The sequence below is a fragment of the Lactuca sativa genome, chromosome 2 (genome assembly GCF_002870075.4).
Source record: "Lactuca sativa cultivar Salinas chromosome 2, Lsat_Salinas_v11, whole genome shotgun sequence".
Classification (NCBI taxonomy): Eukaryota; Viridiplantae; Streptophyta; class Magnoliopsida; order Asterales; family Asteraceae; genus Lactuca; species Lactuca sativa.
In genome coordinates this window covers 19590133-19617798 of record NC_056624.2, presented here as the reverse complement: position 1 = coordinate 19617798, position 27666 = coordinate 19590133, and the positions used below count along the sequence as shown (strand labels likewise).

The 27666-nt window shown below is 37.6% G+C and overlaps 1 protein-coding gene and 1 pseudogene across 1 annotated transcript; one reads left to right on the top strand and one right to left on the bottom strand.

Moving 5' to 3' along the window:
- Window positions 1-1294: 1294 nt before the first annotated feature.
- LOC111917455 (GDSL esterase/lipase EXL3) lies at window positions 1295-7537 on the top strand. Its single transcript, XM_023913144.3, has 5 exons — window positions 1295-1646; window positions 5658-5788; window positions 5893-6126; window positions 6716-6971; window positions 7070-7537. Exons 1-5 carry the CDS (start codon window positions 1343-1345, stop codon window positions 7258-7260), a joined length of 1116 nt encoding a protein of 371 aa, XP_023768912.1. The 5' UTR covers window positions 1295-1342; the 3' UTR covers window positions 7261-7537.
- A 19500-nt stretch (window positions 7538-27037) lies between these two features.
- Window positions 27038-27155, bottom strand: LOC111917459 (5S ribosomal RNA; annotated as a pseudogene).
- Window positions 27156-27666: the final 511 nt, after the last annotated feature.

Sequence of the window (27666 nt, the reverse complement as noted above, 5' to 3'; positions counted from 1 at the left end):
GTTCTAATACAAATTGGGCTAGTTGGTTTAAACTTACAACTAACTAGGAGGTCTTGTATTCAATCACAAGCAGAAGAAAAAAATACATAATTATTTGTCGTTTCAAAAAAAAAAAAAGTCCCGTACCATTTATGTCTACAAATATTCCTACTCATTCTTACAAATATATTCCTACCCATTAACATTATGACACGTGTCATCATTTCACCATTTAATTTTTATGCCTATAAATATTCCTACCTATTAACATTATGACACGTGTCATCCTTTCACCATTCAATTTAATTTTATTTTATATATTTCTAATATAGTCTTAATGAAATAATTAAGTAAATATGAAATAATAAAACATGTTATAATTTTAATGGGTTGAAATATTTATAGACATAAAAAATAAGATGCAATTTAATTTTTCAAAAAGAATAGTTCTAATAAGGAAAATCTTAAAGTGGTTGATATAATCGTTGTTATCGAGATTAGTTTTTTACGGTAAACTTTGAGAATATAATTAGTATATAAAAAGTATATTTTAAGTTAACCTTGTAGATAATGGAAAGATATTTGGTAGGACACGTATAGATGTGTGGTTAAACTCAATTAGTTAATATATTTAGCTTTTATAATCCTTTTCTGTTTTCCTATTCGCTATTTACTTTGTTTATATTCAAAATGAAAAGTTAAATATCATCCTATAATTTCTTTTTACCATGCTCTTATTCATCAAATGATAACATGTATGTATTTAATTTTCTTTGATAACTTTTTAATCCACATATCACCATTTAATATGGATATGAAAATAAGTAGAAAAAAATTATAAAAAAATATTTAATTTCTATTTGTGTAATCCCAACCACTATCATTTACTCACAACAATCAAACAATTATATATTGTAAATTTAACATTTCCGTCTAAATAATATAAGTTAATTTGGTGGCTTTAAGAAAAAAAAGAAAGAATAGACAAATAAATGTTTTGTGTTTTCTTTTCTCTAAAAAATATATAAAAGATGAGATTTTAATCATTTTAATAAAATTACAAAAATGATCATTGTGGTAAATATTACATTTTTCATGTTTGATCCAAAGATAAATAGGCCGTTTTAAATATATTAACAAATCAAAAATTAGATTTAACACCGAAAAACAACCATGTAACGTTTACAAACCACAAGGACCACCCGTGTAACCTTTCCAAAAAATATTCTGAAAGTACAACATTTTGGAAACTATGGACCATTTATGAAATTTTGTCATATATATATATTGAGGAGTAGATAGGTAGCTCAACTCCAACTTTGCCTCCATATTTTTATTCATTTGGTGATAGAGTTTGCTTTGCATGTATATAGCATACATGATCGTATTACCAATATTCATGAAACTTCACAACTCTGAATCATCGGTCACTACTTTTTGGTTGTGTCTTCTTTTGTTCGGTGTTCATGGCGGAGCACGGCTGACACTGCCGAAAAATGTTAATGTGCCGGCTGTTATAGCGTTTGGTGACTCAATTGTGGATCAAGGAGCCAACAATAATCTAAACACTTTGATTAAATCAAATTTTTCTCCCTATGGAAAAGATTTTGTTGACGGAAAATCAACCGGAAGATTTTCCAATAATAAAACTCCAGCTGATATGATCGGTAAAATTTGAGTTGCGCTTTACTTTGGTTGCTTTCTTGTATTTATTTTTTCTTTGTTTTTAGTTTTTAATCTGCATGCACGTGTGATGGGCATTTGTCTCCTTTTTCTACTTTCTAAACCTTTTTTATTAAGTGCTTTTGCAGATAATTAATAAAAAGTAGAAGATATTTTTTACGTATTCCAAAACTCATATCGGATTGATGAAATTTTCGTCATTTCGGAAGATATAAAATCAGGTTGTAAAAATGTTTAGTACATATTTTAGTATATAGTGTAGTTGTGTATAAAGTAACTTTTTTATTAACTAATACCATGTAAAGTTAAAACCTAGGATATAAGTCCATACCCTAAACATTTCGTATGTTTTTATGAATAAGCGTACGTGGCGATATATATATTTTTCTAGCAAATACACGTTCCACTCTTCTATAATGATAATATTAACTTAATTTTCTATTTTTAAATAATATTTCAATCATGATACATACGTTTTACTTGAAATAATCTAAGTAAATTTTCTAATAATGTTTTAACGTATAATGGTGTATACAATAGCTTTTTTGGCCATATATATGAGTGTATATATAGCGAGGAATGCCTTTTAGTCTATTACTTTTGGTTTTATGGATATAATTTTGCTATTTAATAGAATTAAGTTATTGGTTTAACATATTAAAATATTAATATATGTATTAATAAATTAATGTTTGCAAATTTTGATATAATATAATTACTTTATATGTAACATAATTTTGTATCACACATAAGTAAATATACATTACAACAAATACACATATATAGAGTTCAAATGAATTTCAATTGAATTTCACTCTTCCGGGTTCGGAGTTCTGTAACCCACACACACTCACACACTGACACCCGCTTCAACATAGATCCAAATAAAGAACAAAGGAAAAACAATAGAAAAAAATCTATTCATCAGATTCCGCTACCCACTCTTTCTTTCACAGTTTCTTCAAAACACAGTCATGTAAAAAAAAAACAGGTATTTCGATAATGAATTTACTTTTTTTATATGTGTACATGAGTTTATGTTTCTGTTTATTGTTCCCCTCTGCTCTATTCATAGCTTCTTGCTATGCTTCTTTTGTTATAATATATGCATCTTATTCGCCGTTTCAAAAAAAAATTAAATAATTAATTATGCAAGGAATCAAAGACATATATATATATATATATATATATATATATATATATATATATATATATATATATATATATATATATATATATATATAATTGAGAAATTTTTTTTGGGTCATAAATAGCTATCATTTTTTTAAGAATAAACAAATCATTTTTCATATAGTGAATTAATTGTCATTTTGTTATACTAGTTAAAATATTCTATATGTTGGTTATAAATGAGTTTTTTTATGATAGGTATTAGCTAGTTTTAAGAATAGCTCTTAATAAAACCCCCCAACCCCCCAAGGCCCCAACGGTCCCCTCCAAGTCTCCTAGATTTTTTTTTTCACAAAACAACATAAACATGTCTTCACATATTTCATTCATACATTTTAATGTTTGTTGCTGCAGCTTTCTTTATCACTCTTTTCACTATGGTCCTACCTCACTTTTTCTCACTTAATATGCATTACGTCTTGCCATAAATCATGATATGGAAAGTTCATTTCATATCCAACCAAGGAAGATGTCTCTAACGTCTTAGGTTACACAACTTTTTTGATAATAATTCATGGATTTCTCAAAAATCTATTAGAGGCTTTAGGAATTGATGTCAACAGTAGTGGCGGTGGTTAAGCAACGAAGCACCGTTGTTGTTGTTGTGGGTGAGCTGGAAGTGGCCATGGAAGTACAAAGAATATAAAAATTAACAATGAATACAAAAGTAAAAAGTAAAATATGACTTTTTATACAAGTTAAAAATTCTAGTAAATAAATTACTTCACTTTAAGGACCAATAATAAGAAAATATGTTAAAAAAAAGTCCTTGAAATTTAGCTTTATTAATGCAAAAGTCATTCTTATTTTTTTCTTTTTTACAATTAAGTCTAAGATAATGGTAAACGTTTGAAAAATAATTCTTGTATCTGGTTAATGCATGTTTTCAAGACCAAATTATAAATAAAATATTAGAGATTACTTTTTTTCCTTAATAAATTTAAAGTTTTAAGGATTTTTTTTATATATATACCTATATTTATTTATTAAAAAACTCTAAATAAAATTACCATCTACATCAATTTCACTAAATAACTCATATTTATTTATTAAAAATCAAAATAATGATAATTACATATATAATTTTCAGGTTTTTTGTGATTAGTTTCAATAAATATCATAACTAATTAAAATCATAAAGATGTCATTTGTATTCTATAAAACTTTTGTATTCTATAAAACTGAAGTTAACTTATTTAATTTGTCACAATAAAACACATTTCTAGCCCAACGATATTTGATTGTTAATTTTTAGGTTTTGAATGTAAAACGTTATCATTAAGCTGCAACCACCAAAAAGTCTTTTATAATAAAACGACATCTTAAAAAAGTTTTCCAATATCTGTTATTTTGAAATAGAGCTCAACTATACACTATGTGGCCTATATATGTGCTCCTCACATTTAGTTATTTTTCTAAATTGTTTTTTTCGGAAAAATAAAGTAGACACAATTTGCAAAATAATTTTCATTAACCATCGAGTTCGCTGTGAGCATTACAAAATATGTTTTGGCACTCCAAAATGCTTCATCCATATTTAAAGCTGTTCTTTTTATCTACTTCTCCGTTTTTTACAACAAATATATTTACAAAGTTTCAACATAAGGCCACAAAAAAATATATTTTTAATTTTTTTTTTGTGATATTCGTTAAAATAGGACAAATTGCACAGTGAAACTGTGTGAAGAACAATTTTGTTTACACCGAATGAATCTCCTATCACTGATTTCATTACAAGGTTAAGAGCTCATTAAAAAGAATTTCGAAATATAAAAACATTGAAACCGCTTGATTGATTGGTTTCATAGTGCCAAACCCCACTTTAAATTTGTACTTACCTAGTGCCAAACCCCACTTTGTACTTGTGTAGGTAGTGCCAATTACGAATAAAGATAACTTTTCTTCTTCTTTTCCTCATTAACTAAACTAATCAATTAACTCATTAGTATGAGTTTATTTCAACTAATAATTAATGGTTGGGCGATTTCATAGTATGGTCCATAGTGTGGGTTTTGTACTTTTGTTGTACGTAAAAGGATTTATTTGTACAAAGTATACTGGTATGAATTTATTCCGTCGCCAAAATGGATAACTAATCAGTAGAAATTTAGCATCGTATTGACTAACGAAATCGTTATTCATAGCGAGATTTGAAAAGTATTGTTGAGGATTACTATACATCGTTCAATCATCGCCTCTATACCATTAATAACGGACACACATTCATACGTGCATATATTCGTACATACATAAATACAAAAATAGATGATTACTTTTTTTTTTCTATATCGATAATTATAATAAATTCCATTGGGACAATACGCATTAATGATAAAAAAAAGCACGAATGATTTTTTTATTTGTTTTTTACTTTTAAGACTTCTTTTTTTAAGAACGAAAACCAAATATACTGAACGGTATAGATTTAAAATATGAATGATGTAGTGATGTTAACTCTTTAATACACTTATAGTGTATTCATTGATTTAAAAAAAAAAATACTTGTTTTTTTCCACATTTAAAAAAATAAAAAAATTAGCCAAGGTTTCTGTGTTAATCTAACTAAATAATACTCAAATATGGTTCTGTTTCTTCCGTCCACAATCTGGAGTTCGAGTAGAATAAAGTTATTAATAACCATGTGAAGAAAAATAATTTCTTTAGTTGAAGGGTTTGTCACTTCCATGGCTCTTTCTGTAGTGTTCAACAAATTTAATTAGATCTTGGTTTATTGTATCTCGTTAAAATAATTTGAAATAGACAAATTAATTAAATAAGCATGTTTAATTTCATCTATTTTTCAGTTGAAGAACTAGGGATAAAAGAACATTTACCGGCATATCTTCAGCCATCCCTTGATGAGAAAGAGCTTCCAACTGGTGTAAGCTTTGCTTCTGGTGGGTCCGGATTTGATCCTCAAACACCAAAGCTAGTGGTAATTTGCAAACTTTTCTTAATACATATATATGCTTTATATTTTAAACTGTTTATATAACCAATAGCATCAATCTTTTAACTAAATCTTTGTGTATTAATTAGGGGGTTTTCTCATTTGCTGACCAACTAAAACAATTCAAAGAATATATAGAGAAGCTCAAGCGTATAGTTGGAGAAGAAAGAACCCAAAACATATTAGCAAACAGCATTTTCTTGGTGGTTGCAGGAAGCGATGATCTTGCTAATACTTACTTCACTATCGGAATTAGGAGATTACAATATGATATCCATTCCTACACCGAACTTATGGTATCATCAGCGTCCAACTTCATACAGGTATATTTAATATTTGTTTAGGTCTTTAATTTCAGTAACTTATGCGAATGGTCCCTATGGTTTGGGGTAATTTGCATGTTTGGTCCCTAACTAATTTTTTTAACTCGGAAGGTCCCTACAGTTTGTTTTTGTTGCACGCTTAGTCCCTGTTTTACCTAAAAGACAATTTTGCCCTTGATTTATTAATTTATTTAAATAAGGTGTGATCGATAAGGTAAGGTAAGGTGATGTAGAAGTGGGGTTGGGGTGTGTTTATTTGAATAAATTAAAAAATCAAGGCCAAAATAGTCTTTTTAGATAAGAGAGAGACCAAACGCGCAACATAAACAAACAGTAGGGACCTTCCGAGTTAAAAAAATAAGTTAGGGACCAAACGTTCAAATTACCCCAAACCGTAGGGACCATTTGTGTAATTTACTCCTTTAATTTTTATGCTTTTGCCCGCTCGTTATTTGTAAGTTTAGTTAAACTTGCAAACTGTGACAAACGATAGTAAAACATGTGTCTTTTTATAGTTAGATCGGATTTAGTTTGAAAGTAATATTGTGATATAGATAACCATTAATAATGTATTTTAATTACATTGAAGGATATATACCAACTTGGAGCAAGAAGAATAGGAGTCTTTGGTACACCACCAATAGGATGTTTACCTTCTCAAAGAACTCTTGGGGGTGGTGGGCTTAGAGTTTGTGCAGAAGAATACAACAAAGCAGCAGAAATATATAACAACAAGTTGCAACAAGAGCTTGCGTACCTAACAAAGACTCATGCACAATCTAGGATCCTCTATCTCGACATATACAACCCTATTCTTGCAATTATTGAAAACCCTGTCCAATATGGTATTTTTAAATATTACTATGATGCATGTAGTCCAAGTTTTTACATATATTTTTAGTTGTTACTCTAATAAGTTAATTAACTATATATCATACATCAGGACTAGAAGTTGTGGATAGAGGCTGTTGTGGCTCAGGAAAGATAGAGGTTTCGGTTTTATGCAACCACTTACTCCCTACATGTTCTGATGATTCCAAATACCTTTTCTGGGACAGTTATCATCCTACAGACAAAGGATATAGCATCCTCGTAAATCAACTTCTTGAAAAATATATTAACGATTTCTTTTGAGGTTGCTATGGACCAAAGACTCTCATAAGTGAACCGAGGAATGATGTTGTTTGACTTATCTATAATAGGGATTAGTTTACTTGTTTAAAGTATCTTTTTACATGAAAGATTTTATCTTTATCAATATGTGAGACGTACTATATGTGAAATACTTGTTTTTTCCTTGATCATTTACATTGTATCACTGTAAATAGGTGATACTCTCTCTATTATATGTATTGGTTTTTCACTATACAAAATATTAAAGTGTTCTACGGGTTTTCCATATTTTCTCTTATTCATACTTGTTCTTTATTTATGTTGGTTATCTTGGTTTCTATAATTCCTTATTTCACGCTTAGCCTAGGGACCATTAATCTTCATCAATTGGTATCAAATCAAAGTCACAATTCTCTTTATTACTGTGTTCATACTTGTTCTGTATTTATATTTTTATCATGGTTGTTGTAATTCCTTATTATACACTTAGCTTAGGTATATTTAAGCTTCATCAATTGGTATCAGAGCTTAGTGGTTGACTTTCTCTTAATTTTTTGGATTATCATTAGAAGAGAACACAAGTTATCTTTAGTTTATGAAAATGTTCAAGAAAGAACTCTTTATGTACCACTTTGCTCAAAGATTTTTGGAAATCATGGCTAAACATAATTACCAACCATTATAATCGATGAATGTTGCAAATTATGTAGGATGTTCTACAAGAACATATATACTAATAATAGAAGAGTATGATCACTATCGGATGATAAAGTATTTAAAAAGAAAAGAGAAGGATATTTGGAGATTTATAGAGTTTGGCCCGAATACTCCAACGGGAACAACGGGTGATGTAATGATGTTGATGCACATATTATGGGTGCAGAGGGTCAACATCGACAGTAAATCCCACATTTCAAGATCTTGACAACATTAGGAATGTTGAAATAACTTACATTAAGATTATATATGATATTCCACCTAACTTGTTGGATTATTTCAAACAATGCAAAAGTGCTCGAGCTATTTGGCTAACACTTGAGGGAATGTTTGAGGGAAACGAATCTATTAAAGATGAAAAGCTGACTATAGTCATCAATGAAAACAATAGTTTTCAAAGGATTCCTAGAGAGCCTTTAAAGGATGATTTTAATCGTTTTTAATTATCATTAGCAATTTGTCGACGCTCGATACTATTAAACACTAAATGGAAGTGACCGTTAAAATCTAAAACATGAAATCTGCTGGTGGACCCCTCACTTTGGTTTTTGCCATACAAAACCTTATTCCACAAGGGCTACTCCTTTAGTCATTTATGGTTTCAATCACCAGTTCAATAATACCACCCTTGATTAAACCATTTCAAGCACCACTCCAACCCTTTCAATCACCAGTTCAGTCTTTTCGACATATGTTTAGCATTTTTAGCCCGCTGCTCCTACTTTTGTTTCGAATTAGAACCTCAGTTCTTTGTCTAATTTTGGTAAACCTGATCACTATGTTTATTTTGATGATACCAATGAAGAGGATTTCAAAAAGTTTTATGCTCATTTGACCCAATGTTGACCAAAACACATACTCGTAAATATACGAGGTCGTACAAATAATATAGTCGTAAGACCAGATATCGTACTTATATGGACTATCTATCTTAAAGGAAGATTGATCAGGTAGTTGTTGGTGAAAATGATTTGTTTTGATTAAAATAATGAAATTATTTTTTTAAAAACTAAAATAAAATGGAATATAGCAAGCAACCAATCTTTCTACAACAAACTAATTAAGGAAATTCAGTAACACGATACTAAAATCAGAGGGACTTAAGAAACAAACACACAATTTGGGATTGAAAAAACAAGATGAAAACAAAGTTAGTTGAGGTTTACGGGTCCATGATTCATCTAAAGCAATTAATCAATTAACCCAAATGTAGTGGTTATAAATTTGCTAACACCAGTTAAAATTATAAATCACCCCTTGGACTCATGATTCGATTTAACTCTAGTCACTCATATCTCTATGCAACTCATTAAATTAAAAAACATTAAGTTCAATAGTGTTGTTAAAAGTGCAGTAACACACGTTTATGTTGATTTTAAGTGGAATCACGAAATCTAACACTCATATTTAAATGATTTCCCAACTAACGCTAATGTTGAAGTCAAAAGTTGCATTTTATTATAAAATGGAATTTTAACATCTAACATCTACTATTGGCCAGATAATAAACGTTCAATTAATTAATAAAATTTCATAAAATAATTTCGATATTAAACACATGTTTAAATATCAAATAATTACCACACATTATGTCAATTAATTTATAGCATAAAGATTTACCATTTTCCAAAGTCAACTAAAACCCAAAAAAAATTAGTCAATAATAATTTAAATCAAATTAGTCAATAGGAAAAATAAGTTCATTTAACATTTCTCTATGAATGTCAACCCAAAATAAACAAAGTAAACTAAAAGAAAAGAAATGGCACTCCCCTTTTGTTCCATGCATATGGCATTGGAACATAAGGGAAGTTCAATCCCTTCTTGCGTTTCTTTCAAACCGTTTTCAAAATTGTTGCCCACTAAAGAATTGCAGGTACTTCTCGCTCTCTACACTCGATCACACATTTCACATCCTCCCCTTTTTCTTTCCAGTTTGATCATAGCTCGACCTCTCTCTTTCTTCAATCAATTGCAGCCTTCATTTGTTTTTTTTAGATTTATCGCATGTGTATATTTTTCAAATGATCCTAGAAAATGACGATGATGATGAAGGTTGTATGGAGGTTCAAAACTGGGATCGTCGTGTGTGGTGGTGGTGGGACGAAGGTAGTAGCTTATGGATTATTGTGTGGTGAAAAAAGTAAGGCTTAATGGTGTTATCAGGTAGAGAAAGGCTTGGTTGGACAGAGAAATAAGGGTGACGGTTGAGGTGTTAAAGTCAAGGTTGGAATGGGTGGGTTTGCTTGGTATTCGGTGGTATAAACTATAAAAGAGGGGTAAGGGTGATGGTAAGGGGTGTTTTTTATCATGTTTATGGTGGAGATTAGGTGGAATGATTGAGAAATTGTTTGTGATGGTGTGGTCGATGGTGGTAACTGGAGAGGGGGTATAAGGTTGCATTGTGGAGGTTGAATGGGGTGGTTTGGTGTAACATCCGGTTCTTGGTAAGTATTTTGATTAAAGTAAACTCATGTTTTGCTCTGGGACTCGGCGAGTTGGAGGCCCAAATCGTCGAGTAGACTCGACTTTGGATCGACAGGATAAGTGACTTACTCGACGAGTCGAGAGACCGACTCGACGAGCAGGACTGTCTGGATGAAACCCTAATATTTAGGGTTTTCACCCTATTTATACAACTTATAACGCCCCAACACAGCCTCCATTGTTCATCCTAACTCAGAGAAACCCTAAGCCTTATTTGAGTGTTCTTAAGTTTTTTTGGTGCCTTTTTGTGTGTATTAGAAGTTGGAAGAGGAGAAGGAAGCTTGGGAGATCAAGAGAGAGCAAGTAGATCCAAAAGTCTTGGCACATTTCCTGCTCATTTGACGTATAAAGTTGATACCTTGGCTATTTGTGACATCCCCAATTTCACGGCCAGAAAAGACCGATTTGTTTATGCTTTGTTTTATAAAATCAGAGTAATCCTTTGATTAAAAGTGTTGCGGAATTTGTTCCCAAAACAAAATATGATAAGAATTTATCAAAACATTTCTTTAAAGAAATGTATTTTCATTAAATAACAAAATCTCGGGATGTCATGTTCCGATACAGACCAAAAGCATAAACAGTATAAAATAGACTTTACAACAGTCATTTATAACAACTGATCTATAATCCAAAATCTCTCGTGAAGTCCACCAACTTATACTCTTGTGCCATTACCTGTAATGCAAAGAAAACTGAGTGGGTCAGGCTTGGTAGCCTGGTGAGGATATAGGGTTTCCAACCCACAATAATATAATTATTATATTCAATCATTAAACAATCAACCCAATTACCCGTCCCCATTATCTTCTTTATTTCTTAAGGTTTTACCCTAAGAATTGACTATCATTCCTTCATTCGTTCCTAAGGATTGACCTAAGGAATCAGTACAAATTCCATTGCTACCACGATTTATACAACAGGCACTACGTCACATAGTCACCATGGTTTTTACAATAGGCACTACGTCTCATAGTTACCAGGGTTTATACAGTAAGCACTACGTCTCATAGTCACCAGGGTTTATACATTAGGCACTACGTCGCATAGTCACTAGGGTTTACATAATAGGCACTACGTCTCATAGTCACCATGGTTTATACAATAGGCACTACGTCTCATAGTCACCAGGTTTTATATACAATAGGCACTACGTCTCATAGACATCAGGGTTTACACAATAGGCACTACGTCGCATAGTCACCAGGGTTTACACAATAGGCACTACGTCTCATAGTCACCAAATATTTCATCTACCCATGTTCTACCCAACATATTTGTAGATATAAAATACATATATGGTTTAAATCATTAAAAACCTGTATAAAACATCCCTTCCACACCCATCTCAAATAAACAAACAGTATATAACACATAGCATGTATTTCATAGCAAATACTTCATATTTATGTGTTAGAAGAAAGTAACTACACACTCACATGATTAGAAGTTGATCGAGCAGCACTACGGCTTATAAAAGTGGTATTGTTCGGTAGATATGGAAGATCCTCACAAAAACCGGGCTTCTCGCGGGCAGAGTTTCGGCTTGGGAGCTCTGTTTCTCGGGATCCTCAGGGCTTTGGGACTTGCTTCGAGTCTCGGGAATGATATCGGGGCTTCGGGGGTATAATTTGCACGTAAAACGATGAAATATGGGAGAGAGAAGAAATGGGCAACCAAATTCGGCTGCCCAAATGATCTATATATAGGGTTGGAGTCTGGCCGCGAATGCAATGCGTTTCCTCAACGAACGCAAGGCGTTCCCTCAACGAACGCAGGGCGTTCCCCGAACGCGGTGCCTTCCCTCAACGAACGCAGGGCCTTCCCTGAACGCAGTGCGTTCCGTCAACGAACGTAGGGCGTTCCCACATGCGTCATTGCTTACGAACTGTGGACTCGACAGGTGATGAGACTGGCTCTGATGCTCCGAAAGCGGTGCGTTCCCTGAGGAACGCATGGCGTTCCCCTTCAGCCAGCCTCGAAGTTTGTGCTTCAATCTTTGAAATCTCGTAACTTTCGCATACAATCTCTGTTTTTGACGTTCTTTATATCCACACGTAGGTGAGATTATGCTCTACAACTCTCATTTAGACTCCGTTGGCTAATTTTTAGTTTATTTTTATAATATTATATTTAACTGGCCGGGACTGGAATAGTCCGTTAAGAATCCATAACTTCTTCATCCGACGTCCGCTTTCATCCGTCTTTTTATCGATGAAATACTATTAACAAGATCTTCAATTCTTATTTAGATTGTTTTGGATAAAAAATCACTCGATCTCAATTTCAAGATTTAGGCTGCATACCGCTAAATCGAAACTTCAAAAAATCATAACTTCCTCATTCGAAGTCAGATTTGGGTGTTCTTTTTATGGACGCTCTCAGTTTAGCGTAATCTATGACTTTCGTTTAGATCACTAAGGCTAATTATTGCTCTATCGTAAATTCACTATTTACGTCGCACAATGTCGTGCCGGTTCTGTCGCGAAACTTCGACAGGTCATAACTTCTTCGTTATAACTCGGATTTCAGCGTTCTTTATATGTACGGAATCCTTGTAACATACACTAAAACTTAGTTAACAATATTCCTTCAAAATAATATTCTATCAAAAAGTAATTTTTGACACTTATCGTCTTTAAATTGACTAGTCTAGATCTACGGGCGTTACACTATTCATTACTTAGATCTTGATTTTGGGCTATTTTCTACCTTTTCTAAGCTTTAGAGAGGCAATACTCGGAATTGTGTGTGTATTTAGAGTCGCACTTCAGATCTGGAACCATTGAGGGTTCCTATTGCGTAAAGGTGCCAGCTTTATGTCCATGGGAGACCCATACTTCTTATATACCTCTTTTCATGGCTTTTTGAGCCAAAAACCCCATGCATGGATGTCAAAATTGGAACTTTACGTATAAAATGGACCCTAGGAGACCAGATCTATGGTTTTGATGCATTAAGAACCATCATAATTAACTGAATAGTTTCGGACAAATAGGGACTCGGCGAGTCGCTTGGGTGACTTGGCGAGTCGGGTCGCATTTCCCCCCAAATATCTTCTGGAAATGGTCTTTGCTTGAGTAGATGGAACACTCATCCTATTAGGGGTTTGATATGGACTTGAAGACCAAAGGACTCGACGAGTTTAAGGTGGAACTTGGCAAGTTCAAGGCAATGTCCCAACCTCATGAAGACGGACTCGACGAGTTCAAGGATGAACTCGGTGAGTCGTAGACTGAACACCTTCATATGGATGAAGATGAACTCAAGGAGTTCAAGGACGAACTCGGCGACTCGGTTGAAGGTAGTCCGATGTGTTGTTAAAGCCGAAATGGTTGAGCTTTTGCTAGACTCGACGAGTAGGGACATGATTATGGCATTTTGTGGACATGGGGACTCGACGAGTTGGTGGACCAACTCAACGAGTCTGGTCAACCAGTGTTGACTTTGACCAGATGTTGACCTGGGTTTTGACCTTGACTTTGACTTGGATTTGAGTTGACTCTGGTAGGGGTTATGAGTATGAAATGGTAACTTAAAAGGATGATGTGTAGGGATCAAGGAGTCAAGAAGAGTTGATTTCCATACTAAGGACAATGCAGACACTACACGACATTGAGGTGAGTTACCTTCCACTAGAAGTGGGTCTAAGGCACCAAGGCTGACCCACTAGTAGTTGATTATAGTAGGGATGATTGTCTATGGGATAATTGTCTGGTTGCTATTATCAGATGTGTTCTATGTTCCAGAATGATATGTTCTATGTGCTAGTGGTAGTAGGAAGGGGAATAGTCCCCGATTCGGTCGTTAGGACCGAAGGATAGGTCGGACACCCCAGATATGTCTGACAACATGATTATGACATATATTATTATGTGATAGTAGTAAGGGGTGAAATAGTCCCCGTGACCAGGTGAGATAGACCGGAGGGTAAGCAGGCACCCCAGAATGGCCTGACATGGGTAGTTCAGCACCCTAAAATGGCTTGACATGGGTAGGTTAGCACCCCATAATGGCTTGACACGGGTAGGTTAGCACCCCAGAATGGCTTGACACGGGTAGGTCGGTCACCCCAGAACTGCCCAACAATATGTATGATCGTATGGTATGTGGTATGATGGGGGAATTCACTAAGCTTCGTGCTTACCGTTTTTAGTTTTGGTTTCAGGTACCTCTTCAGCTAAGGGGAAGGAGCCGGCAGGGTAGCAACGCATCTCACACATATAATTTCTGCTTTGAGAACCTTGTGATTGTACTCTGACATTTTACTATTTTATGTTATGGTTTTTGAGACTTGTGATTTGTGACTTGATGTTTTGAAATGATTGCAACGATGTTTTTCGTAAACTATTTTCATAAGTAATCTAATTAAACAAAAAAATTTGGGTCTCGATTTTGGGATGTTACAAGTTGGTATCAGAGCCTTGGTTTGAGGGATTCGGGCATACCATCGGGGGTGTTTGGAGTCAAACCGAGGGCTTGAAGGATTTTACAAGAAAAATAGTTTTCTAAAATTTTTAAAAATATAAAAATAAGGAGTTTTGAGAAACAACAAGGTGTGTGATGCATGAGACCATCCGAGCTCAAGTAAGTTTTTCCAAGATACCCATACATGTTATGTTATGTTATATGATATGATTATGAGAATTGCATGCTAGACTAGGGCTATGGTTCTAGGGAAGATGCCTTGTATGCCTGTTATGTGATTATGAGAACTGCATGCTAGATTAGGGCTAAGGATCTAGGAAGGATGCCTTACATGCCTGTTGTATCAGTTTATTGAGCTATATGCTATGGCTGGTTAGTCAGCAATATGGTAGCCTGATTAGGTTATGCTTGGTAATAGCGGAGAGTAGGTCGGAGAGTGCCCTAGGACAAGCCTAGGATGAGATTAGCTTGGAAAGCAGTATTAGTAGAAGGGAATTGGTGAAGTCGAAGCAATCCTTGATGAAAATACGGATAAATGTGGAAGGTAGTATGGGCCCGTACTACTGGAAGATGAGGATCCGTAATCGAATCAAAGAAGGCTAATATAGAACCAGGAAACTTGGAGAGTGTGTGAGACCTCTTGAGAGTATGGATGACCCTGACATTTCTGTGTTTTATTTCAGTATGGCGATTACGCGACATGGAGCAGGAGGTTTAGGGTCTAGATTAGGATTAGTATCAGGCTCGGGTGCGGGATCCGAGCAGGTTGATGACGGGCTACACGAGTTCATCGCATCTGAGATCACGAGAGGTATCCTTGAGGCGACCACGGTCACTTTCGGTTCGATCAAGGAGGGGATTATTGAGCTGATGGAGGATCACCTCCGGACATTCAGGAGTGACTTGGCGTCTAGCCAGTTGGTTTCGTGCACACTGTCGTTCATGGACTTCAGGGGAGTGGTGCACTAGACTTTCATGGGTCGAAGGACCCCATTGCTGCCAGGAGATGGACCGCAAACATCGAGTCTGCACAGTTGATGGGCTTCTATCCGGAGGGGTCGAAGGTCCGCTTTCCTGCGGGTTGATTAAGGGATAAAGCTAGGGATTGGTGGGAGTCAGTTGGTGACTCACTGGGAGCCCCGACCATCGAGGATATGACTTGGTCAGACTTTGTGACCAGGTTTAGGGCTGAGTTTGTGCCTGCTATGGAGCTTTAGCTGCTGGACAGGGAGTTTCTTGACATGAGACAGACTACGAAGTCAGTGGCGGAGATCATCACCAAGTTCCGATACAGGGCCTTGTTGGTACCTCAGTATGCATGGGATGAGGAGATGCGAAAGACCCGCTATCGTGATTTGTTGAGGGCTGATATTTGGGAGCATGTCAGCTACTCAACCTACTCGACCCAGGATTCCATGATTGACAGGGCGAGGGAGAAGGAGATTGATTTGGAGCACCTCAGGAAGAGGAAGGCAGAGACAGAGCAGGTTACTAGGGTTTCAAGAAAGAAACCCAAGGGATTCGACAGTAGGACGAAGGGCCAGTCGGGCCAGAGCTGCTGTAGGAAATGCGACAGGTCGCATGAGGGAGCTTGTAGAGTGGGATCATCAGGCTGCTACAAGTGCGGCAAGATGGGACACTTTGGTAGGGATTGTACTGCTCCTTCCCCCACTGTTCAGATGTCAGACCTGATTTGCTTTCATTGCAATCAGAGGGGCCATAAAAAGGCCAACCGCCCCAGGTTGACAACGGCAGCAGCAACACCAGGGGTGGCGCCAACTCCAACGATTACAAGGGTTACGGATGGCCAGAAGGTCAAGTCAGAGGCTCCAGTGGTGAGGAGCCGAGATTTCCAGTTGATAGCCGAGGAGGCACGCACCGCACCCGATGTGGTGACGGGTATGGTTTCTTCTCCTTAACTTTTATTATATGTCGCTTGTGATATTGAGGTATTATGTTATATGTTTTGTTTAGGATCGTTCCACGTGAACTGTATCCCAGTTTAGGTGTTGTTTGATTCGAGTGCTACCTGATCATTTGTCTCTCTTGCGCTTAGCAAGAGGTTCCCTGAGTCTTTGGGCATGTTAGATTGCCCTCTAGAGGTCGACATTGCAGATGACCGATCAGTGAGAGCATCAGAGGTTTTCAGGGATTGTGTTTTGAGGCTGTTCGAGGAGTGCTACTTGGTAGACTTGGTTCTTATACCATTGCGGGGGAACAAGGTTATTATAGGCATGGATTGGTTGAGCCCCAATAGGGTGGTGATTGACTGCGCGCAACAGTTGGTCCGGGTCATGACCCCAAGTGTGGGTGAGCTGGTGATTCAAGGTGAGAGGCCACAATGTTGACCAACTTTATGTTTAGTAGCGAGGGCTAGATGCTACCTCTAGCAGGGGTGCACAGGGTATGTCGCCTATGTCTTGGATACTCGGGAGACGGGCGAGGCGACGGGGAGTGGCGTGCCGATAGTACGGGAGTACGTATATATATTTCCAGAGGAGCTACCTGGAATACCTCTGGAGAGGCAGGTAGAGTTCAGGATCGACCTAGTCCCTAGTGTGGCTTCAATAGCCAAGGCACCGTATCGGCTGGCTCCTCCTGAGACGCAGGAGGTTTGTACACGGCTGCAGAAGCTATTAGACAAGGGATTCATTAGACCAAGCAGTTCACCCTGGGGAGCCCTGATTCTATTTGTGAAGAAGAAGGATGGGTCGCCTCGGATGTGTATAGATTACCAGGAGTTGAATAAAGTAACGGTGAAGAACCGTTACCCACTCCCGAGGATTGATGATCTGTTTGACCAGCTTTAGGGAGCATCTTGGTTCTCCAAGATCGATCTGCATTCAGGTTATCATCAGATGAGGGTCGAAGAGGAGGACGTGCAGAAGACTACCTTTCAGACATGATATGGTCATTATGAGTTCATGGTGATTCCTTTCGTGCTCACCAATGCTCCTGTCGCGTTCATGGATCTCATGAACCGCGTGTGCAGACCGATGTTGGATCGGTCTGTGATAGTTTTCATTGATGACATCTTGGTCTATTCAAAGACCCGAGAGCAACATGAGGAGCACTTGCGAGAGGTATTGGATACTCTTAGGAAGAAGATCTTGTATGCCAAGTTCTCTAAGTGTGAGTTCTGGTTGCACGAGGTGCGGTTTCTTGGGCACCTTGTCAACAAGAACGGGATTTCAGTTGATCTGGCTAAAGTGGAGGTCATAATGAGGTGGGAGGTTCCGAGGTCCCCATCTGAGACTCGGAGCTTCCTGGGATTGGTAGGTTACTATCAGAGATTCATTCAGGACTTCTCCAAGATAGCCGTGCCTTTGACCCGATTGACAAGGAAAGCCGTGGTCTTTCACTTGGGGCGAGAGCAGCAGGCCGCATTCGAGATGCTGAGACATAGATTGTGTGAGGCGCCAATCTTAGCCCTGCTGGAGGGCGTGGATGATTTTGTAGTGTATTGTGATGTGTCCATCTCAGGTTTGGGCGCGGTATTGATGCAGAGGGAGCATGTTATCGCCTACGCTTCGAGGCAAATGAAGCCTCATAAGGCGAACTATCCGACGCATGACTTAGAGTTGGGGGCAGTTGTTTTCGCCCTCAAGATTTGGCATCATTACCTCTATGGGGTCCACTGTACTATTTACATGGACCATAAGACTTTGAGGTACCTTATGGATCAGCTGAATCTGAACATGAGATAGTGTCGATGGCTTGATGTGGTGAAGGATTACGATTGTGAGATCCTCTACCACCCGGGGAAGGCCAATGTCGTGGCCGATGCGCTTAGCCGCAAGGCAGTGCCGATCAAAGATATTTGTTTATGGATGATGGTGGTAACCCCGTTGTTGGAGCGGATTCGAGAGGCCCAGAAGGAGTCTATGAAAGAGGAACATCGCAAGAGTAAGCATATTGTGGGTCAAGTTTCCTCCTTCTATTATGACAGCCATGGATTGTTAACTCTACACCGTAGAGTGTGGGTCCCATATCATGGAGGTGTGCACCAGGTATTGATGGAGGAGGCGCACAAATCCAGGTTTTCTATCCATCCTGGGGTGAAGAAGATGTACATGGATCGTCATCTTGATTATTGATGGCCCTACATGAAGAGGGATGTAGCTTAGTTCGTTGAGAGATGCCTGACATGCAGGAAGGTCAAGGCCGAGCACCAGAGGCCTCACCGCAAGACCCAGTTGTTGGATATTCCGTTGTGGAAATGGGAAGATATCACTATGGATTTCATCACGAAGCTTCCTAGGACCGCAGGGGGAGTGGATTCAATTTGGGTCATCATGGATTAGTTAACCAAGAGCACCCATTTCATTCCGATTCAAGAGAGCATTTCAGTCGAGAAGTTGGCCGACATCTATATATCAGAGAGGTCGTGGCTCGGCACGGGGTGCCAGTTTTGGTGATTTCCGATAGAGATGTGCGGTTCACTTCCAGATTCTGGAAGAAGTTTCACGAGGAGCTGGGTACTCATCTGCACTTTAGCACCGTTTTTCACCCGCAGGCAGATGGTCAGAGTGAACGAATCATCCAGACTCTGGAGGATATGCTACGAGCGTGTGTTCTAGGCTTCGGAGGTAGTTGGGATACTTACCTTCCATTGGCAGAGTTTTCCTATAATAACAACTATCACGCGAGTATCCACCGCCCCCCTTCGAGATGTTGTATGGGAGGAAGTGCAGGACCCCGATATGTTGGGGTGAGGTTGGCCAGAGGGTCATGGGGAGTACCAAAGTGGTACTTAAGACTACAGAGAGGTTCCAGTAGGTGCGGAGCAGGCTTCAGACTGCTTAGAGTTGGCAGAAAAGTTATGCCGATAGGCGTTGTTCGGACCTGGAATTCTAGGTCGGGGATACGGTGCTTCTGAAGGTGTCGCCTTGGAAAGGTGTCATTTGGTTTAGAAAGCGGGGAAAGTTGGGCCCCAGATACATTGGATCTTTCAGGGTTAGCCTGTGTGGGCAAGATAGCATATAGGCTGGACCTACAAGCCGAACTCAGTCAGATTCACAGTACTTTTCATGTTTCCCATTTGCGGAAGTGCGAGGTGGACGACTCGACAATGGTGCCTTTGGAGGATATTCAGGTGGATGACAACCTGAACTACATTGAGTGGCCAGTGACAATCCTCGACAGGAAGTCGAAGGATATGAGGAACAAGAGGGTGGAGCTGGTGAAGGTGCAATGGCAGTACCTCAAGGGCTCAAAATGGACTTGGGAGCTGGAGGATGAGATGAAGGAGCACTACCCCGAGCTTTTTCCGGACTCAGCAGTAGAATTTGAGGACGAAGTCTAAAATAAGTGGGGGAGATTTGTAACATCCAGTTCTTGGTATGTATTTTAATTAAAGTAAACTCATGTTTTTCTCTGGGAGTCGTCGAATTGGAGGCCCAACTCGTCGAGTAGACTCGACTTTGGATCGGCAGGATAAGTGACCTACTTGACGAGTCGGGAGGCCGACTCGACGAGTAGGACTGTCTGGATGAAACCCTAATATTTTGGGTTTTCACCCCATTTAAACAACTTATAACACCCCAACACAGCCTCCATTGTTCCTCCTAACCCAAAGAAACCCTAACTCGAAACACTAAGCCTTATTTGAGTGTTCTTGAGCTTTTTGGTGCCTTTTTGTGTGTATTTGAAGTTCGAAGAGGAGAAAGAAGCTTGGTAGATCAAGAGAGAGCATGTAGATCCAGAAGTCTTGGCACATTTCCGGCTTATTTGAGGTATAAAGCTGATACCTTGGCTATTCATTACTTAAATCTTTATTTGGGGCTATTTTCTACCTTTTCTAAGCTCTAGAGAGGCTATACTCGAATTTGTTTGTATATTTGGAGTTGCACTTCACATCTAGAACCATTAAGGGTTTCCATGGCATAAAGGTGCCAACTTTATGGCCATGGGAGACCCATGCTTCTTATATACCTCTTTTTATGGCTTTTTGAGCCAAAAATCCCATGTATGGATAGCAGTAGGGGGTGAAATAGTCCCTGTCACCAGGTGAGATAGATCGGAGGGTAGGCAGGCACCCCAGAATGGCTTCACATGGGTAGGTTAGCACCCCATAATGGCTTGAAATGGGTAGGTCGGGCACCCCAGAACTGCCCGACAGTATGTTTGATTATATGGTATACGGTATGATGGGGGAACACACTAAGCTTTATGCTTACCGTTTTTAGTTTTAGTTTTAGGTACCTCTTCAGCTAATGGGAAGGAGTCGGTAGGGTAGCAGCACATCGCACATATATGATTTCCGCTTTGAGAACCCTGAAATTGAACTCTGACATTTTACTAATTTATGTTATGGTTTTCAAGACTTGTGATTTGTGACTTGATGTTTTGAAATGATAGCAACGATGTTTTCCGTAAACTATTTTCATACGTAATGTAATTAAATAAAATATTTTGGGTCTCGATTTTGGGATGTTACATTTGGCCTAGCAGGCTGTGAAAATGGTGGATTGTAGAAATAAGGGTGGTATTGGGTTGTTAGGAGGTTGGAATAAGGATGGTTTAAGAGGGAGGTTTGTGGTGGTAGAAGGTGGTTAACGAAGGTGGGTATTATGGAGGTAATAGTGCTTTTTGGTGGAGGTCGTGAAAGGGGTAACAAGGGTGTGGAAATGGAGTTGGGTCTTAGTGAGGTATGTCACCTCTAGAGCATTTGGTTCAGAAACACCCATGCAAAACTAGTGGCATAACACCTGAGCCGATGTGTTGTATAAATGAAACATGCCTAACCCATGGAACATTTCCAACTACTCAAATAGTTAGACACGTTGCAAACAAAAAACCAAAGGTATTATGGGAAATGACAAATCGTAACATGCAATGGACCAACGGTTTGCTACAACTTGCATAAAATGCCTCCAAAAATCTTCTATGTATTTTTTGTGTTGGTTCTATATGCCCAAGAATCATTATTGAGTGATATTGCTAATAATAAATGATCCTATATGGTCACACCTTAATAGTGTTGGTACTTATTGAATATTTATTAAGTAATTGGTTATTTATAAATAAATTAAGTTCTTGTATTAATTTAGATAAACATTATTGTTTTATGTAAATCATAGCAAAAGAAACAACAAACTAGTCATTATATCGTATGGTATGATATAATAAGTCATGTACAAAATTTAGGACACCTTGGTTAACCATGGTTAGTTAGTTAATTGATCTTGGGTTAAATTATCTAGTCAATCATCTTTGTCATCTTCTTTTTGACCTAGTGGCCGAAAGTGAGGAGACGTTATTGCGGCATCCTCAAAATAATAGCCATTTTAAAACTTTATATTTAAGCTTACTCAAAACCAGAGTTTATTTGATCCTGTAGATTTTGGTCATGTAAAAATATTTCGAAGAAATATTTTTTTATTAATTTATAAAAAGTTTGGGATGTCATAAGTGATACTAAAGATAAGCATAAATAGGCCTTATAATGTAACATCCCAAAAAATATAAACATAAAAATTTCATTTTTAATATAATCAAAACACCAATTTATCATTTATTCAAACATTTAGGAGTATTTCAAATAAAAGCAATTATCATAGTACATTCCTAAAATCAAGAGTTGCGGAAAACATGGATGTATGGGAGGCGATCAAGCTAGGCCCTTCCCTTTCGAACCGGAAGCACCTGAAACCATAAACCACAAATTGTAAGCACAAAGCTTAGTGAGTTCCCCAAATACCACATACCATACATAACATACGAGCCATACATAACATACATATCCTGTCACACCCCAAAACCGAGAACGGCGGAAACGTTCTGGGGCGGAGGACGTCATGTAATGTATCACAACCATGCAAAGTAGTTAACAAGCAACAACATCATCCATTAAATTAATAGTATAAATTTTAGTTACAAGTGTGTTCTTTCATAATATACAACAATAAAATGAATAATCAGAATAAGATGAGTCTGGACTGCTCCGTGTTCACAAACCTGGTCGTCGTACCTGTCTATTTGTGACCTGAGAATACAAGTTATTTTGAAAGCGAGTATCAGCCAAAAAGCTGGTGAATTCATAAGTATTTTAGTGTCTTAATTTGTAAGAATGTATTTGTACGTATGAAATGTAAGTATTTGTATGTATAGGAAATGTAAGTATTTGTAAGTATATGAAATGTAAGTATGAAAACATTTTGAACATCCTAGAAAGCCCTATGCCTCCTACTGAAAGTAACCTTCTACCAAGGCATCTAGTATCTGTGTGTGTCTCTTGTAAGAGTGTGTATTTTCCCAAAACTGACTATCATTAACCAAAAATATAGTTTCTACATTACCGTGCATTGTGTGAATGTTCACAAAGTGAATGTAATGGGAAAATGAAATAGTACTATGGTGTAGTATCAAATGACTACAGCCGTACTAACTATCGTAAATCTATTGTAATTTTGTAAGTACTATAGTATTTGTAATAAGTGGCTACTTCTGTACTATTTTGCCTTATTTGAGGGATAAGGCATAATGTGATGGCTAGATCCCAGGCTAGACGCTCCCTTGTCAAAGAGATTTTGGGACCCACACACGACCCCTGCATGTTTGCAAGCTGCGAACATCCACATTACCATGATCATGTATACCCAATATAACTATCATAATGCGTTGTGATTCATTGGTATAGTTCGATCTTGAAATCGTTCCATGCTATAGGACCTAGTTATTACTGTCCTATTATCGTATATGTAAACGCAACCATGTAAGCGTATCTATGTAAACGTACTCATGTAAGCGTATCAATGAACGTATACCTTTGCTACCCAAAGGTACTGAACTGACTGATTAGAACTATTATGTCTATATATGTACACATGATATATAACTGATATTTAAACGACCATCGGACGGATACCCGATACCCTACCAGACCACATCCCAACGAGGAAAAGGAAATAAAGAGGGTTAGCCTTCCTAAGTCCTTTAAACATTATTTATATAACTATACATATATACAGGCACGCTTTTAACGAGGTATCTATGTAAAAGTATCCTGGCAAGTGTATCCAAGTAAGTGTATCTAAGTAAATGTATCCAAGTAAGTGTATCTCTACAAGCAACATGTATTTGTATGGACTCATGAATGAACTGACTATGGTGTAATGCCTTGTAATAGGAATAGCAAGTAGTATCTCCTAACTATACCTATAATAGTTACTAGAAATGTACAAGTATCAACGAAGGTATACCTTTGCTAGCCAAAGGTACTAAACTGACTGAGGCCACTTTTATGTCTACATATGTATACATGATATATAACTAATATTTAGACGACATTCGGACGGATAACCGATACCCTACCAGACCACATCCCAACGGGGAAAAGGAAATAAAGCGGTTTAGCCTTCCTAAGTCCTTTAAACATTTCTTATATAACTATACATATACAGGAATGCATTTGATAATATAAAAGCATAAAAGGAGTTTTGTAAATCCTTTGGAAAAGATTTATATTTAAGAAAAGATCGACTTGATGTCAGTTTATAAAACGGTTTGTAAATATTTTGTTTGAATAAACAGTTGAAGTATAAAGAAAACCTTTGTTTGAAACATATTTGTAACAGAGTTTGAAAAGAAACATACAGTATATAAAGTAGTTTGATAAAGAGTTTTAAACATTTAAAAACGTTTAAGAAAGTCCTTTGAAGAAATCTGTTTGGTAAAACAGTTAACGTATAGTAAATCCATTTGCATGTTAGTTATTAATCACATGTGATTGATATAATAACTAGCATGATTCAACTTGTATTCCCCCCATAAATCATTTAAAAACATTTAGAAACATTTAAAAGGTTAATTCAAGGGGTATGAACTCACCTGCAGTGAGCGGATCGGAAGGAAGTGTCGGACAAGTGCTTGGTGTCAAGTGAAGACTTAGACACACACTATGATCCTAATTACATATGAAGACATATGTATATAAACAATTAGTGATTTTAACACTAATTAAACATGTATAAACATCGTATTGCAAGGAAAACACTTTGGTCAGGTGGTAGGAGGCTATCGGGTTGCAACAAAGGAGTGCGAAGCCTCATACGGGAGTTTATGGTCCAATGACCATCTTTATTGGAGTTTACGGCCCAGGGGAGTTTACTCCTGGCCGTAAACTCTCCACTGGTCACCAAAAGGGGCTTAAAACTCTAAGGGCTTAAGTGGTTAAGTGCTCCAAAGCTTTAAACATTTGTTTGGGAGGGTATAAGGTCCTAAAATGACCTTGTTGGGTGTTCACAGCCCTGGTACCACTCCCCCATGAGTTTACGACCGTAAACTCATGGTAAGTAGTACCATTTCGTGAAATGAAGTCCTTAACTCAAAGGGGTAAGGTTCTATGCTAAAATCCTAGGCTCACTAAAGTGTTAGGGTGTCATTTGCACCCTTAAAAGGGGTTTACGGCCCTAAGACCAAATCCCTTGGTGTTTGCGGCCGTAATCTACTATGGAACATGGTATTTTGTGCTTTCAAGTACCACAGACATTAAGGTATGAGTTTAGACTAGTTTCACAAGGAAAGGAAGGGACTAGGGCACACTTTTGGCCATCAAAGAAGGGTTTACGGTCCAAGGTGTTCTTGGGCCATAAACTCTTTGATCTTGGTTATTCCTTGTGATTTCTTGATGTATAGACATATAACATGCCCTATTATACTCTAAGATAGAAGCACTTACGATTTGGGACGAAAGACTGAAGATCCTTGAGAGAGAATTGGGTTTTTCTCTAGTTGAAAATGGAACAAATGAAACAAATATGGCTAAGGGCCATATTTATACCCCTTGAGGTTTTTGGTCCAAAAAATCATTTGAGACGTAACCTCCAACCTCGTGGACTTTTGAAACTTTTAAGATGCTCAAAATAATCTAGGGCATCCTATCTCCCGATTTCTCCTAAAGTGTAAATCCGGAAATGCTCAAACTTATTCCAAAAAGTCTGAAAATTTATAGTAACTGTTCTGACTTCTATTGACTTGATATGTTATACAGAATGGAAATTTTGGGTTGTCACATCATCCCCCCGTTAGAAGGAATTTCGTCCCGAAATTAGAATTTAGGTAAAGGAGTAGGCAGGAGTAATCGAGCAAGGAGATGGGGAAAGTTCCTAATCGATTTGGTTCTCGTGCTCATAAGTGAAATCGGGTCCTCGGTTGGTATCCCAACGAACCTTCACTAATGGGCGACGGCGTTTGCTTTGTCCGCTTGACCACTCAGTCGAGGGTCACTACGGTTCTTCCACGAAGGCGAGGATCTCGTTGATCTCGATCTCGTCGAGTGGGATTACGAGAGTCCTGACGAAGAGGTACGTTTTCAAGTTCGAGACACAAAGGGTAAAATGTACGCTACTGAGTTCGTGGTGTAGGTTGGGTTTGTGAGTTACAGGACCGATTCAGGAAAGAATCTCGGAGGTCCTAACTATTTTGGATTTGGCTTACCACGCTTTCCGAAGCGTATCAAGCCTTCCCAGAGTGAGATTTCCAAAAGGATTTGGCCTCTCACTTGAAATCTCAAGGTTTTCTTCCTCTTGCTTGTCTTCCCAGTCAAGGGCCACTCCTTTCTGAGTCAAAATCATAAGAGGTTTCGTAATCCGCGATGAGTTCTGGATGAACTCTCGACAGTAGGTCAGCAAGACCTAGAATTTGGCGAAATCTCGTCGGTATCCTCGGTGTTGACAAATTCTCAGCGGTTTTGATTTTTGGAAGGGTCCTCAAAATTCCCACCTCACTAATAGTGTGCTTCAGGAATTCGACTCTTCAATCTAAAACTCGCATGTAGAGAACTTTGCGTAAAGTTTCTTTGATCGTAATGTTTCCAAGGTTTGTTGTGGATGCTCTTTATGATTTCCTTCTTATTACGAGAGTAGATAAGTAAGTCATTTATAAGGTAAATGACAAACTGATCCAAGTAAGAATAGCATACCCTATTCATTAAGTTCATGAATATTATGGGAGTATTGGTCCTATCCGAGAGGTATCACTACGGACTTGTAGTGTCCGCATCGATTTTGGAAGATTGTCCTCGGGACACCCTTCACTAACACGCGTAACTGGTGATATTCGGATCTTAGGTTCATTTCTGAAAGGTACGTCGTTCCTTGCGGTTGGTCAACTGATTCATCTATGCGAGGCAAAGAGTGATGATTTCTAATGGAAGTCCTGTTGAGGTCTGCACCATGAGGACTTCCCAAATGTCACCCATAGTAGTACTACTCTCGCTGAAGCACGCTTAACTGCGGAGTTCTGATGGGTTCCGGTGCATTAGTGCTGGTATGATCGCACCCCTTGGATTCTGTCTTCTTGAAGAATAAGACTAGAGCTCCCAAAGGTGAGAAGCTTGGTCTTTTCATTCTGTTGCTGAATAGTCGTTAAACTGTCCGGACGGTTCTTTTATCATTTTGATTCAGTCCAAGAGAGGAGTTATAATACATGAAAACTTAGCTCATACAAGTTATGATATGATCAAGATGGGGCAGATAATAAAATGTGTGATTCTACTCTAGTCCCACATCCCAACGAGGAAAAGAAACTACGTTAGAAATCTCACATTCTATTATCTACCAGGTCTTCGTTATATATAACTCGGGAATGTGTGAGCGAGGAAAATCATGACAATAATCTTCTTATGAATTTTTTTTGATGAACCAAGATTTCCTAGTAAAGGCTACTATTGACCCTAGATGTACGTCGATCGCTCAATGAAAGAGTAAGAGTATGTTCTCGAAGGTTTGACCTACATCCCTATGATGCATTCCTAGTACGGAATGGAAGTAAGTTCGTAGACTAGTCTCAAGA

Excerpts from the sequence above, each read along its gene's own strand:
- LOC111917455 (XM_023913144.3), top strand. The coding sequence starts at position 1,343 with ATGTATATAGCATACATGATCGTATTACCAATATTCATGAAACTTCAC. Across the intron at positions 1,647-5,657 it reads AACTCCAGCTGATATGATCG|TTGAAGAACTAGGGATAAAA; the intron begins GTAAAATTTGAG and ends TCTATTTTTCAG. Across the intron at positions 6,972-7,069 it reads TGAAAACCCTGTCCAATATG|GACTAGAAGTTGTGGATAGA; the intron begins GTATTTTTAAAT and ends ATCATACATCAG.